The following is a 13,390-nucleotide window of genomic DNA, read 5'->3' on the forward strand; positions in this document are numbered from 1 at the left end:
AAGGAAAGCATTATGAGGGAGAGTTAGGATAGCATAGTCAATACTTCTGTGCGGTTTGTAAGCAAACTTAAGAGGGTCAAGATGTTATTTAGTGAAAGAAAGTAGATGGCGGAGAACAATTTTTTTCAAAGCATTTCATCACTGTTGAAGTCAGGGCAACAGGACGGTAATCATTTAGTGCGGCTGGGTTCTTTTTCTTGGGATAGGACAGATAGTGGATTTTTTTTCCAAATGTTGGGGACAGAGCAGTCCTTGAGACACCAGTTGAAAATTTTACAGAACACGTCACACAGCTGGGAAGCACATGTTTTCAGTAATCTTCCGCATATATTGTCTTGGCCTATTGCCTTCTTGACATTCAGTTTTTAAAATAAAGATTCAACAACTATTGCATCGATCTCAAAGTCCTGACCTGTGTTTTTTATCTTTGATCTTTTCCTGAAACTGTAACATAACACTATCCTGTTCCCTCACAAATCATCCCTTTCAAAACGACAATAGAAATCATTAAGTTTATTTGAAAAATCAAGCTGTTCACCCCTTTTCATTTCACAAGCGATTGTTTTCTTTTCGTTTCTCCAGAGATGATTTTTAACCCATCCCATGCATCTGCCATTTTCCTGTCTGTAACTGTTGCTCTGCTTTTGATTTGAATTCCCTCTGTCCCCTCCTTAATTCCCCTCTAAGCTTCTTTTGTACCAGTTTTCTATCCTTCTTGTTCCCTGACTGAAACGCTACCTTTTTCTCTTTTAAAATGGATTTGAAAGACTGTGAGATCCATGGTTTGTTGCTGGGGAAAAGTGTAATTGTTTTTGTTGGAATTATCATATCTTCACAGAAACTAATATAAGAGGTAACAACATCAGCTGCTTCATGAACATTCGCGCACACACGCACGCACGCGCACACACTTAAACAGGTTTAAAATATGTGACATGACACAAGCACACATACGCGCGCACACACACACATACGCAACACACACACACACACACACACACACACACACACACACACACACACCGCATACAAATCTCGCTCACCTGGTAACTGATCTGAGAACAAGCCAGCCGGTCAGTAGAAGTAGGAGATCCATACTGACAAGTGACAATCACTTCACTCAAACTGTCTGCCGATGTTCCTGGCAACTTCTTTCACTAGAATGGTCACCAGCTAAAGGCCTCAAACTCTGCTTGCAGAACCTGTTCACAGCAATCATTAGGTTCCTTTTAACGCATAATATACATGGTGCATCAGTTTTTGCACAAAGACTTCATTGCAAGGTTTCGTCGGGAAAATTAATTCATGTCACCGTTCATGTACGGTGGTACGGATATTTTCCAGACGAAGCCTTAGCAGGCCAAAACAAAAAATTAAAACAAAACAAAATAAAATAAAGACTTGCGACTGGACAGTTGTCAGTTCAGTGCTTAATGTTACTTCTCTTCTCTGCAAACATTACTATTATTATCAATATTCACGTCAAGTCATGTTCAGTACCTATCATTTTAGCAGTACATGCAGCAGCTAGAGGATTACAACTCTAGACATACTTATATCACTATCATTCATCACATTACATCCAATTCGCCATGCATTATTCCTTTCATTATCCATAATCTTTTTCATTATGTTTCAGACACACTGAAGACCCTTTTTATCATTGCTTGAATCTAGTGAAAGTGTTGGTGAAAGCAAAGAGTTGTCAGACTTATTTATGACAAAAAGAGGTTAGAAGACCAACATGGCCAACATACCCTGTCCCACACCTGACTGCGACACAAGTTGGCCTGCAAACACTCCGGTGGAGGTGCTGACCCGCCTCATCGATCTTCACAGTGCCACTGCCCACCGAACGGATGCGCAACCGACCGCTACCATGAAAGCCTCACCCGAGAAGGTACGCCGCCCCGTCATCTCCGCAGCTGGAACTAGCGAGGAGTGGGCTTACTTTGAGCAGAGATGGTCAGACTAACCACTCGTCTCATGGGTAGCGACGTCGTCTTCCAGCTTCTTGAGTGCTGTGACGAGACCCTCAGAAAAGATCTCACACGCACGTTTGGTGCATTGGCCTCCAGCGATGAGCAAACGGTCCTCAGTAACATTAAGTCCCTGGCTGTCCGCCAAGAAAACGTCATGGTCGCTCGCGTACAGCTACAACAGATGCGCCAGGACCGGGACGAACCTGTCAGGGCCTTCGTTGCCCGTCTTCGAGGGCAGGCAGGTGTCTGCAACTTGAAGGTGGAATGCCCCTCGGAGACCTACCATACCACGATTGATTACAGCGACGTCATAGTCCGTGATGCTCTCATACGTGGGTTGGAGGACGAGGAGATCCGCCTTGATATCCTGGGTGACTCCAAACAGGACATGACCCTGGAAGAAGCCCAGAGATACGTCGAAGCAAAAGAAAGCGGAAAACGCTCAGCCAGCCGGCTCCTGAGCCACATCACCACCTCAACCACTGCTGCCTCCAGCTCATGCAGGCGCCAGGAGCGGTACCGCTTGGCCCATAAATCCAATGAGCCCCATGATACACCTGCTCCTACCCCCTGCAGTCACTGCGGAAAACACAGCCACGGACGTCGTGTACAGGAACGCATGAGGATATGCCCCACCAACAACGACAAGTGCGCAAAGTGTGGCGTCCTGCACCACTATGAGAGTGTCTGCCGCCAACAACGCCGTCCCCAGCTACAGGCTCAAGCCAACGCAGCTGACACAGAAGACCACGCTACTGCAATATTCAACAGCCTATGCCCTGTGGTCGACCTCCCTGGTGAATCATCTACCCAAGCAATAACTCTTGACCGCCATGTGTACAATGAACTCTGCGATGCCTGGGTAACACGCTCTTCCGACCCCCACCCCTTCGTCACTACGTTCATTCAAGCCGACCCAGCTGACGCGAAGGAATTGGGCTTCCCCACTTCTCTCTCACGACCGACCGCAGCCATCCGTGACAACGCTATGGCAGACACTGGATGCCAGTCATGCCTGGCTGGGACAAGCCTCCTATCCAAACTGGGCCTGGACCAGCGCCACCTTATACCGGGCAATATGAAAATGACTGCCGCTAACAGCAGCCCCATAGATATCATCGGTGCCCTGACCCTACGCATATCTGGGACTGCCCCATCCTCTGCAAAGTGCACGACCCGTCAAATCGTCTACATCACCCCTTCAGCTGACAAACTTTTCCTCTCCAAGCAAGCCTGTGTCGCTCTCGGGATGATTCCTCCCCACTTCCCCATGATTGGAGAAAGCTGTGGGAATGTTTGCACCCCGCTGGAAAAATCCCTGCAACAATGACTCAGAATGTATGCGGCTGCCCCCTACGACAAACACCACCCCCTCCTCCCACTTCACTACAATTCCCGGCCACTGAGGAGAACCGTGGTCGCCTGGAGAAGTGGCTACTAGAATACTACAGCTCCAGCACATTCAACGTCTGCGAACATCAGCAACTCCCCATGATGTCCGGCCCACCGATCCGCTTAATGGTAGACCCTGATGCCAAACCAGTCGCCCACCACACACCCATACCTGTCCCAGTTCACTGGCAAGAGGAAGTGAAAGCAGGTCTCGACCGCGACGTCCAACTTGGAGTTGTTGAACCTGTCCCCATTGGTACACCAGTCACCTGGTGCCACAGAATGGTGGTATGCCCCAAGAAGTCTGGAAAATCTCGACGGACTGTTATCTTCAGCCCCTCAACCGACACACGGTCCGCGAGACACGTCACACCCAATCCCCATTCCACCAAGCCCACGCCGTACCACCCCACACCCGAAAAACTTCCGAAACAAGCGTGTGCATGAAAAATATTCGTTCCCGAAGTCGGTTTTCTTTTGTTTATTTGTTTGTTTGATTTTTGTTCATAGGAAGCAGATCGAATTTGTTAGCTATAAGTATGTTTATCAAATTTGCACATGTGGTTTATTCAAATGCTAATTGTTATTTGAAACATATTTGCGTTTTCTTATCAAGCTTTTGTGTTTAATATTTGAATGTCTTCTTTTAGGGGTAGAAGTATCATTTGATAGCAGTCCTCAATAAGCAATTGGAGTGAAAGGATGAATAAAACTTTAAACTATGATTTTTTTAGATAATGAACATGGGAGAAAGAAGAAACATAAGAGAAACAAGAAAGAAAAAGAGGGTATTGAAGAAAGGTATCTCACTAAAAAGATCAAAGAGCAAGAACATTGACAAAGAAATTGACATCTTTATGTTCCCCCAGGTCTTTGTTCCCCCAAATTTTCCTTCAGCCAGCTGTAGGTTCTTACAGGACTATATTCCCCCAGGTCTATGTTCCCACGGGTCTATGTTCCCCTAAATTTACGTTTTCTGGGTCTTTGTTCCCCCAGGTCTTTGTTCACCCAGTCTATATTCCCCCATGTCTGTGTCCCCCCCAAAAAAACGTTTTTGGTGGGTCTATGTTTCCCCAGGTCTATATTACTCCAGGTCTATGTTCCCCCAGGTCTATGCCCCACGAAATCTATGTTCTCCTAAACATACGTTTGTTTAGTCACACGTACACTCTTGGGTGCTTGTAAGCAGTGGTCAGCAGTAGTCAATGATCAGCAATCAGTAGTGGTCAGCGGTGCTCAGTGGTGCTCAGTGGTCCATAGTGGTCGGCGGTAGTCACCAGTCAGAGGTGGGCAGTGGTGGTCTGTGGCGGTCAGTATTGGTCAGTCATGCTCAACGGTAGTCAGTAGTATGCAGTGGTCAGTGGTCGTCAACAGTGGTCAGTGATCTGTAGTGGTCAGTGGTGGTCAGCAGTGGTCAGTAGTTGTCCGCGGTTAATGGTGATCAATGGTGGTCAGCAGTGGTCTGTATATAGTGATCAATGGTTCTCAGCGGTGATAAGTGGTGGTCAATGGTGCTCTGTGATTGTGGTCAGCGGTGGTCAGCAGTTGTCAGAGGTAGTCATCAGTCAGCAGTGGTCTGTAATGGGCAACGGTGGTTATTAGTGGACAGTGATGTCAGTGGTTAGCAGAAGTCTGTGGTCAGTGATTGTCGGCAGTGGTCAGTGCTGGGCAGCGGTCGTCAGTTGTCAGAAGTGGTCAGTGGTCAGAAGCAGTCAGCAGTCGTCAGTAGTGGTCAGAGGTCAATAGTCATAAGTGGTCAGTATATAGTGATCAGTGGTTGGTTCTGGTCGGTCAGTGGTTAGCGGTTGTACGTGATCAGTAGTGCTAGTGGTCAGTGGTGGTCAGCTGTCAGTAGTGGTCAGTGTTGCTCAGCAGTGGTCAGTATTAGTCAGTGGTCATCAGTGGTCAAGTAGTCACCGGTGGTCAGTGGTCAATAATGGTTAGTGGTCAGTATATGGTGGCCAGCAGTGGTCAGTAGTGGTCAGTGGTTAGCGGTGATCAGCAGTATTCAGCGGTCAGTGGTGGGCAGCAGTGGATAGCGGTCAGCAGTGGTCAGTGGGCAGTTGTAGTCAGTGGACTGTCGTGGTCAGTTGTGGTGAGTGGTGGTCACTGGGTAGTGGTTGTCAGTGATCAGCAGTGGTCAGCAATGGTCAACAGTCAGTGGTGGTCTGCGGTCAGCAGTGATCAGTTTGCAGTTAATAAAATCAAAAACAAAAAACGTCTTAAAAATGCACAAATATGACAAAACAACGCAATCTGAAGATTTTGACGCAGTGGTCAGTAGTGGTCAGCAGTGGCAAGTAACGGTCAGTATAGTGAAATCCTGCTAAAACGTTTCAATATTGCATACAAAGTGATGCAAGCTGAACTCTGTTAGTGGTCAGTTGTGGTCATGCAGCGGTCAAACATCTTTAAAGACATAATGCACAAATGGTCCCCCCCTACCCTCTTCACCCTCATCACCCACCATCACCCTGCTGCCCACACCCACCACCCTCCTCCTACCTCCTCATCCCCCCCCCGCCCCCCACCCCAACCCACCCCACCATCATGATCATCACGACTTAAAACTGAACTGTGTCCAGTACCCAGATTTATCTGCTACGAACCCCCCCAGCTATAGGTGCCAGAATAATCAAGTTTGATTGTGGGCCCTCAACACTGAAGAAGAAGAATGCGACAACATAATGCAGTCTGAGCACTTTTGAACTGTGGTCAACAATGGTCAACAGTGGGGGAACATAAACCTGGGGGAACTGAGACCTAGGGGAAACATAGAAATGTTCCCCTTTACGCCAGCCAGACCTGGACTGTCTACAGCAGACAAGCCAAACAGCTCAACCGCTTCCACCTGAGCTGTTTCTGTAGACTCCTCCACACCAGGTGGCAGGACAAAGTCCCCGACACGGAAGTCCTGGAACGAGCTGGCCCCTGCAGAGTCTATACCCTCCTGCAGAAAGCCCAAGCCAGGTGGGCTGGACATGTGGTCAGAATGCCAGACAGCCGACTGCCTAAACAGCTGCTGTACGGAAAACTGTATCAGGGCAAGCGCTCAGTTGGAGGGCAGAAAAACCGCTACAGAGACTGTCTCAAAACGTCCCTCAAAGTCCTGGGCGTCGCCATCAACTCGTGGGAGACACTTGCTCTTGACCGACCAGCTTGGCGCAGCAAGATCACCACAGGAGCCCGTGCAGCTGAAGCCACGCGCATCACCGAAGCGCAACGAAAGCGTGCTGTGCGTAAGGCCCGAGCATCATCCACTGCCACGACAGCACCCACTCACTTGTGTCCCACATGTGGGAGAGACTTCAGGGCCCGGATTGGCCTCACCAGTCACCTCCGGACCCACAGCCACCGATCTTCCATCTGATATTTGAAGCCATGACCATCTTCGAATCCGAAGGACGAACATCACCACATCACTTTTTTTTGCATTAACTGCAAAGTGGCTTGAGCGTTGGAAGGAGTTATATAAATTCACATTATCATCATCATCATCAGCAGCATTAATGTAAATGTGGTACAGACTGGTTGGGTGAGCGAAGTGTACACAGGGGGTATATTCCAGCCAGGAGGGGTAAAAAATGGCCTTGGCTGGTTTAAACCCGGGGTAGAAAGTAGCCTATCTGGTAAGAACCAGCCAGAGATAGAGTTCGGCCTGTTACACCGGGTATTGGTCACGATTATAGTCTCGTTTTGAGTTGATTGTGTAATGGACTATAACGACTTGCATCTGTTATTGCTAATGTTCATCGTATTCACCGTATTCAGATTCTTAAAAAAAAAAAAATTGCCCCCATCCATTCTGAATTGACCAAATGAATTTATATACAAAATGGTGGTGGTGTGTCCATCGAGATCGATGATGACCATCGTTGTCATCCAGCTGGGGGATGGGGGGAGGGTGGTGGTGGGGTGGGGGGGAGGATGCTCATGAATCTATCTGTGAATGCGCAGATGGCTGAATAGTCCAATCTGCGCACGACATGTTCGCTGACAGTTGGGGCAGACAAAGACAGGCATACCATTGTCAGGGAGCTTGTTTGCCCTGGATGACTGATGACTTGCGCGATGAGTTTGTTTAAAGTGAAGAGGAGTTGCGCAACGTCGACCTCACTCTCTCGTCCGGGTTCACCAATTTCCAGTGACAAGACTAAGTCGAGACGACTGGAGGATGAGCACGGATGCAGTGGATGACCAAGATATCCTTTCGGTGTCTCATCTTGCTCTCTGCACTCCACAGTGCGTTGCTGAAACCGCCTTCCTCTCCGTTGAACCGATAGGTTTCTTCCGCAGATTCTGCCGGATCCAGACTTCGCATGCATGAGTAGACACACCCCGGGGGCCAACTGCGTGTGACATGCACACAGCACGGTGGAGCTAGATGGCCGTCGGTGGCTCTCCTGAGCCAACGCCCTTTTATGGATCTCCATAAGGGTGTCTAGCCACCCGCCTCACCAGTCCCGGAAGGGAGCGGTGGGAGTGCCGGTTTAGTCGCCGGCAACCCGACCCTGAACAGGTTGTACTGGATTACAGGTTACCAGTAGCAGATCTAATGACCTGACCTGACCTGAAATAAAATACAAAATAAAACGGTGGTCGACCCCCCAAATATCATTATTATCTTTCGTTCTTTAAAAAAATAAAAAAAAATATTCATTTACTCTTTTATTTAGTTTTTTCTTTTTTCTTTTATTCTTTTTTTTTCTTCTCTCTCAAGGCCTGACGAGGCGCGTTGGGTTACGCTGCTGGTCAGGCATCTGCTTGGCAGATGTGGTATAGCGTATACGGATTTGTGCGAACACAGTGATACCTTCTTCAGCCACTGATACTGAAAACAAAATTCCTCCTCCTCCACCTCCACACATGTGCATTAATTTCAGTTTAATTGTAGTCATAATAATGTGAAGGAGCAACAACAACAACCACCACCACCACAAAACGAATGTTGCAATACAGACCAGTTTCACGTGCGGTGTCAGTGGCAGTCAGTCCACTTTCATGGGAGAACGGGAACGGGTCCTACCACGCTGCTGGTCGTTCCAGGCAATGACATTCCACCACAGTTGTCATGGGACGACACTTTGTACGGTTACAGCCCCTCCCCTCCCACATCACGACACTGCCCTTCCAGCCAATCAGGCTGCAGAAAACATGCTCACGGATACCCGTTCAAGCTGGCGAAAATGTTCGTCCGTTCTTGTGTTCTATAGTATAGTATAGTACAGTACAATAGTACAGTGCAGTAGAGCTGAGCTGAGCTGAGCTGAGCAGAGCTGAACAGAACAGAGTAGGGCAAGAGTGTCGTGTCCTCAGTGCCTGAATAAGCGCTGGGTTATGCTGTTGTTCAGGCCATATTAAGTTATTCAATAACTGCCATATGGTCAGTGCATGGGATAAACAGATAGATACAACTGACAAGACGTAGTCGAGTCCTCGAGATATGAAAGACCTAGCATCACTTTTTTTTTATTATTATTTTTTTATTTCAGCGTTTGTCACCAGTAGAGATGGGGAAGGGGTGGTGCAAGGATGGGGAGGGGAAGGGCGGTTTAAGTGTGATAGCCGGTTCCCTATACAACAGAATACAAGCATGTGGATGCGAAAGAATCTCTCTCTCTCTCTTTGTGTGTGTGTGTGTGTGTGTGTGTGTGTGTGTGTGTGTGTGTGTGTGTGTGTGTGTGTGTGTGTTTATTTCCCCCCCTGCATTCTATTTTATTTCATTATCTATCTGCTTACTTAAAAAAAAAGTTATTCGTTTACTTATTTACTTAACTATTCATTTCTTTATTCATGTATCTGATGATGCATCCATTTACTTGTTTGTGCACCTTTCTTTTCTCTTCATGGCCTGACGAAGCACTTTGGGTTACGCCGTTGGTCAGGCATCTGCTTAGCAGATGTGGTGTACCGTATTTGGATTTGTCTGAACACAGTGACGCCTCCTTGCGTAACTGAACTTATTTAACTCTGTGTGTGTGTGTGTGTGTGTGTGTGTGTGTGTGTGTGTGTGTGTGTGTGTGTGTGTGTGTGTGCGTGCAGGTGTGGGCGTGGGTGTGGGTGTGTGTGGAGAGAGAGAGAGAGAGAGAGAGAGAGAGAGAGAGAGAGAGAGAGAGTTGAGCGCGTTGATTAACGTTAATTGATTAGTTAATTAAGAACACCGTTTAATCAACATGTGGCACGCTGCTGAAAAGCATCGGCTACCAGTCTGCATGTTACTTGTTAATTACACTATTGTATTTCATGAGGAAACAAGAGAGGCAAGGCCTTCAAGACTCACTTGTGATAAATTAAGTCCCCTAGCATTAATTACAGAGTAATTTCCTTTTTTTTTACTATCTGCACCAAAACGTTTGCAAAATAAATAAAAATTCCATGCTTAGCAAAAGAAGTTCCTGTTTGAACAAAAAATGATAATAATGACTCCTCTTGTTGTTGTGTCAGAATAAGAGGTCAAAGTGCCAAGTTTAGAGAATACAAAAAATATAAATATAACAGTAAATGTAGTTTGCATATAATTAGGCTTCTTTTTTATTTTTGTTTGCCCATCCCAGAGGTGCAATATTGTTTTAAACAAGATGACTGGAAAGAACTGAATTTTTCCTATTTTTATGCCAAATTTGGTGTCAACTGACAAAGTATTTGCAGAGAAAATGTCAATGTTAAAGTTTACCACGGACACACAGACACACAGACACACGGACACACACACACACACACACACACACACACACACACACACACACACACACACACACATACACACACACACACAGACAACCGAACACCGGGTTAAAACATAGACTCACTTTGTTTACACAAGTGAGTCAAAAAGTGTTACAGATGAAAAGTGTTGATTTACGAGGTGCTAAAAGCATTTGCTGTGGACACCGTCTCGGGTGAATAAGGATCGAGAGATCGATGCTGTGTAATCCGGTAAACACTGTGCTGTTCGAATAAAAAAAAAATCGGTCTACATTACTCGTATACAAATATACACCAGGTATTGAAGTAATGTGAACCAACAGATAGGGCCTGGGATCGACAAAGATGGAATGGTGGTCCAAGGCAAAAGGGAAAGCAAAAAGAGACATGATCATACAGGAGATAAAGAAGGAAGAGGATAAAAGAGTCCAGATGGCAGTCCAGCAACGCCAGCAGGGGCAGTGGACAACATGGGAAAATGCGCTCCGAAGGAGCCTCAGTGGACAACATGGGAAAATGCGCTCCGAAGGAGCCTCAGGTGGAGCAACATGTGGGAGATGGCCATTCTGAGGATCAGCTTCATCCTCATATCTGTGTAGGACCTTCTTCCCTCGATTACGAAATTGGTGAAATGGAGGAATGCAGAGGACCCTGCTTGCCCACTCTGCCATGGCAAACAAACAGTGGAACATGTCCTCAGCTCATGCAAAGCGGCTTTAAGCCAAGGACGGTACACATGGAGGCATAACCAAGTGCTAAAAAAAAATTGCACATGTGGTGAGCACTGCCCAAGGAGCACCCACACCACCAGATGTTCCAGTAGAGTTCCCCTCCGCAGAAGGCAAAAAAGTCTGGCCAGGAACAACTGTAACATCCAAAGCGTGGAAACGTGGGCTGCTGGATGGTACCAAAGATTGGGAATGCACAGCTGACCTACCAGAGGGGAAGAAACTCCCGGAAATCATCAGCAAGAGCGGCATGAGACTTGGCATAGAACTCCACTCCAAGGCAACGAAACAAGCGATTCTGATTGAGCTCACTGTGTCATACGAAAGCAGAATGGAGGAAGCCCATATCAACAAAACTGAGAAGTATGCTAGTCTAGCCAGCAGCCTGAGAGAATGTTGCTTCCAAGCAAAGTACTCGCCATAGAGATTGGTGCAAGAGGGTTTGTGGGCGCATCTGCCCACAGCCTCACGAAACAGCTGTCGATTTCTGGCAGAGTGAGGACATGGGCTGCCAAGCCAATGGCAGAAGCAGCAGAAACTCAAACTAGGCGTACGATGGCTGAGTGGGTAAAACGTCTGCCAGAAAGGTGACTTTAGTCCTGAAGTGGCGACCACCTTGGAGGCACGGGTTCGAACCTGCTGAGCACTAGGTTGTAGAAAAAAATAAAGAAAAAAAAGGCGGCAATGCAAGGGCATCCAGCAGTCACGACCTGGGTGCGGTCAGGCCCCCTTAGAGTGTAAGGAGTTAAGGGCCGAAACACTTGATTGAGGGGGCCTTCTTCTCTGAAGACCTTGTACTGTCCAGCTCTCCCTAGAGTTTCTTGTCACCAAGTATACACCAGGTATCGAAATAATGTGTGCGTGCGTGTCCTTCGTGTGTGTGTGTGTGTGTGTGTGTGTGTGTGTGTGTGTGTGTGTGTGTGTGTGTGCATTCGTCTGACTGCGTCTACGTTAGTGCTAGGTATAATAATTGCGTGGATGATAATAATTATTGTTTTAGTTCACTTTTTGGTTACGGTGACTGTACATTGTTCGCATGGGATTTTTTTTTGGAGATTTTTACCCGTGGTTGTGCTTTTTGGGTGGTTGTGCACTAAACTAATATTACCAGACTGCGACACATATCAGATGGTTTTATTGATATCTGATAAAATCCAACATTGTTTTGAAATCATCCCAACATAGCCCTACACACACATAGATGACTAAACACACAATTACTGTGAGGTTGGTAGGAACGTTTTTAACACTTTAGCAGTACTTACATCAGCGTGTGAAACAATGCATGATTATATGAGTGGATTTAATATTCAAAATTGGCAGCTTGAAGGATAAATTTTAAATCAACCACAGCACAATACAGTGATTGGAAAGAGTTAGTGTCTGAGTTCTTCTTCTTCTGTGTTTGTGAGCTGCAACTCCCACGTTCACTCGTATGTACACGAATGGGCTTTTACGTGTTTGACCGTTTTTTACCCCGCCATGTAGGCAGCCATACTCTGCTTTCGGGGGGGGGGGGGGGTGTATGCTGGGTATGTTCTTGTTTCTATAACCCACCGAACGCTTACATGGATTACAGGATCTTTAACGTGTGTATTTGATCTTCTGCTTGCGTATACACACAAAGGGGGTTCAGGCACAAGCAGGTCTGCACATAATTATGTTGACCTGGGAGATCGTAAAAATCACCACCCTTTACCCACCAAGCGCCGTCGCCGTGATTCGAACCAGGAACCCTCAGATTGAAAGACCAACACTTTAACCACTCGGCTATTGCGCCCGTCAGTGTCTGGGCTGACCATTAAGTGGGAACAGCTAGCTTATTGCTTTTTAAAAGTATCCAGCTGAACCAAAAAGCCAAGCGTGATTACATATCAGTATGCCCCGTGTTCTACAATGAGATTGAATTTCCTCCACTGAACATTGGATGTATGGATTTTGCTCTGACCCAGAATACAAAAAAAATGGTAAAAATAAGAAAAAAAGGAAGAATAAAAAAAGCAACAACAACAAAACATCAAAGCCAAACAAAAAATACACAATACGGCCATAGGCAAATAACACTGCAGAATGGACAGCCAGTGCCCATCTCAGTGTTTTAGTAATTGCCAGAGCAAAACAGCACAGAAAATACATTATGGACTGGAAAAGAGAAAAAAAAGTGTCCAAGCTTGCTCGTAAAAAAAGTCAGGGGAATGGACTGGGAAAGCAGAAAAAGGAGATAACAGGGAAGGAAGAAAAATACAGAGAAAAAGATAGCAATCGAAAAGAAGAAATTTCTAGCACAGGATTTCCAGAAGGCAGGGATGCTCCACATCTAAACAGCTATCCAACGCTACGAACAACCTACAGGGAAAAGTGAAAAACACTCCTCTCCCAACGATATTTTCGGTGCAGGAACTCCCTCAAAAATTTTCTGACTTTTTCACCGGTGAAATATCGTGCAATCGTGAGAAGCTTGACTTGTTGTGTCTCCTTCTTCACCCGTTAACTCTCTCCATACGAACGGCGAAAGAGACGACGTTAACAGCGTTTCAGCCCAATTACCATCACCAAAATATTGCAAGCGGAAGGCTCTTATAC

The 13,390-nt window shown here is 46.5% G+C and overlaps 1 protein-coding gene across 1 annotated transcript in view; it reads right to left on the reverse strand.

The window, feature by feature from the left end:
* The window catches only part of LOC143285251 (uncharacterized), a 26,432-nt gene extending 25,283 nt beyond the window's left edge, over positions 1 to 1,149 (reverse strand). Inside the window, exon 1 of the mRNA XM_076592509.1 lies at positions 1,044 to 1,149. Within this exon, the coding sequence (XP_076448624.1) occupies positions 1,044 to 1,096 (53 nt within the window). The 5' untranslated portion in view covers positions 1,097 to 1,149. The remainder of the gene's footprint in view (positions 1 to 1,043) is intronic.
* Positions 1,150 to 13,390: the final 12,241 nt, after the last annotated feature.

The sequence above is a fragment of the Babylonia areolata genome, chromosome 8 (genome assembly GCF_041734735.1).
Source record: "Babylonia areolata isolate BAREFJ2019XMU chromosome 8, ASM4173473v1, whole genome shotgun sequence".
NCBI classification, from domain to species: Eukaryota; Metazoa; Mollusca; class Gastropoda; order Neogastropoda; family Buccinidae; genus Babylonia; species Babylonia areolata.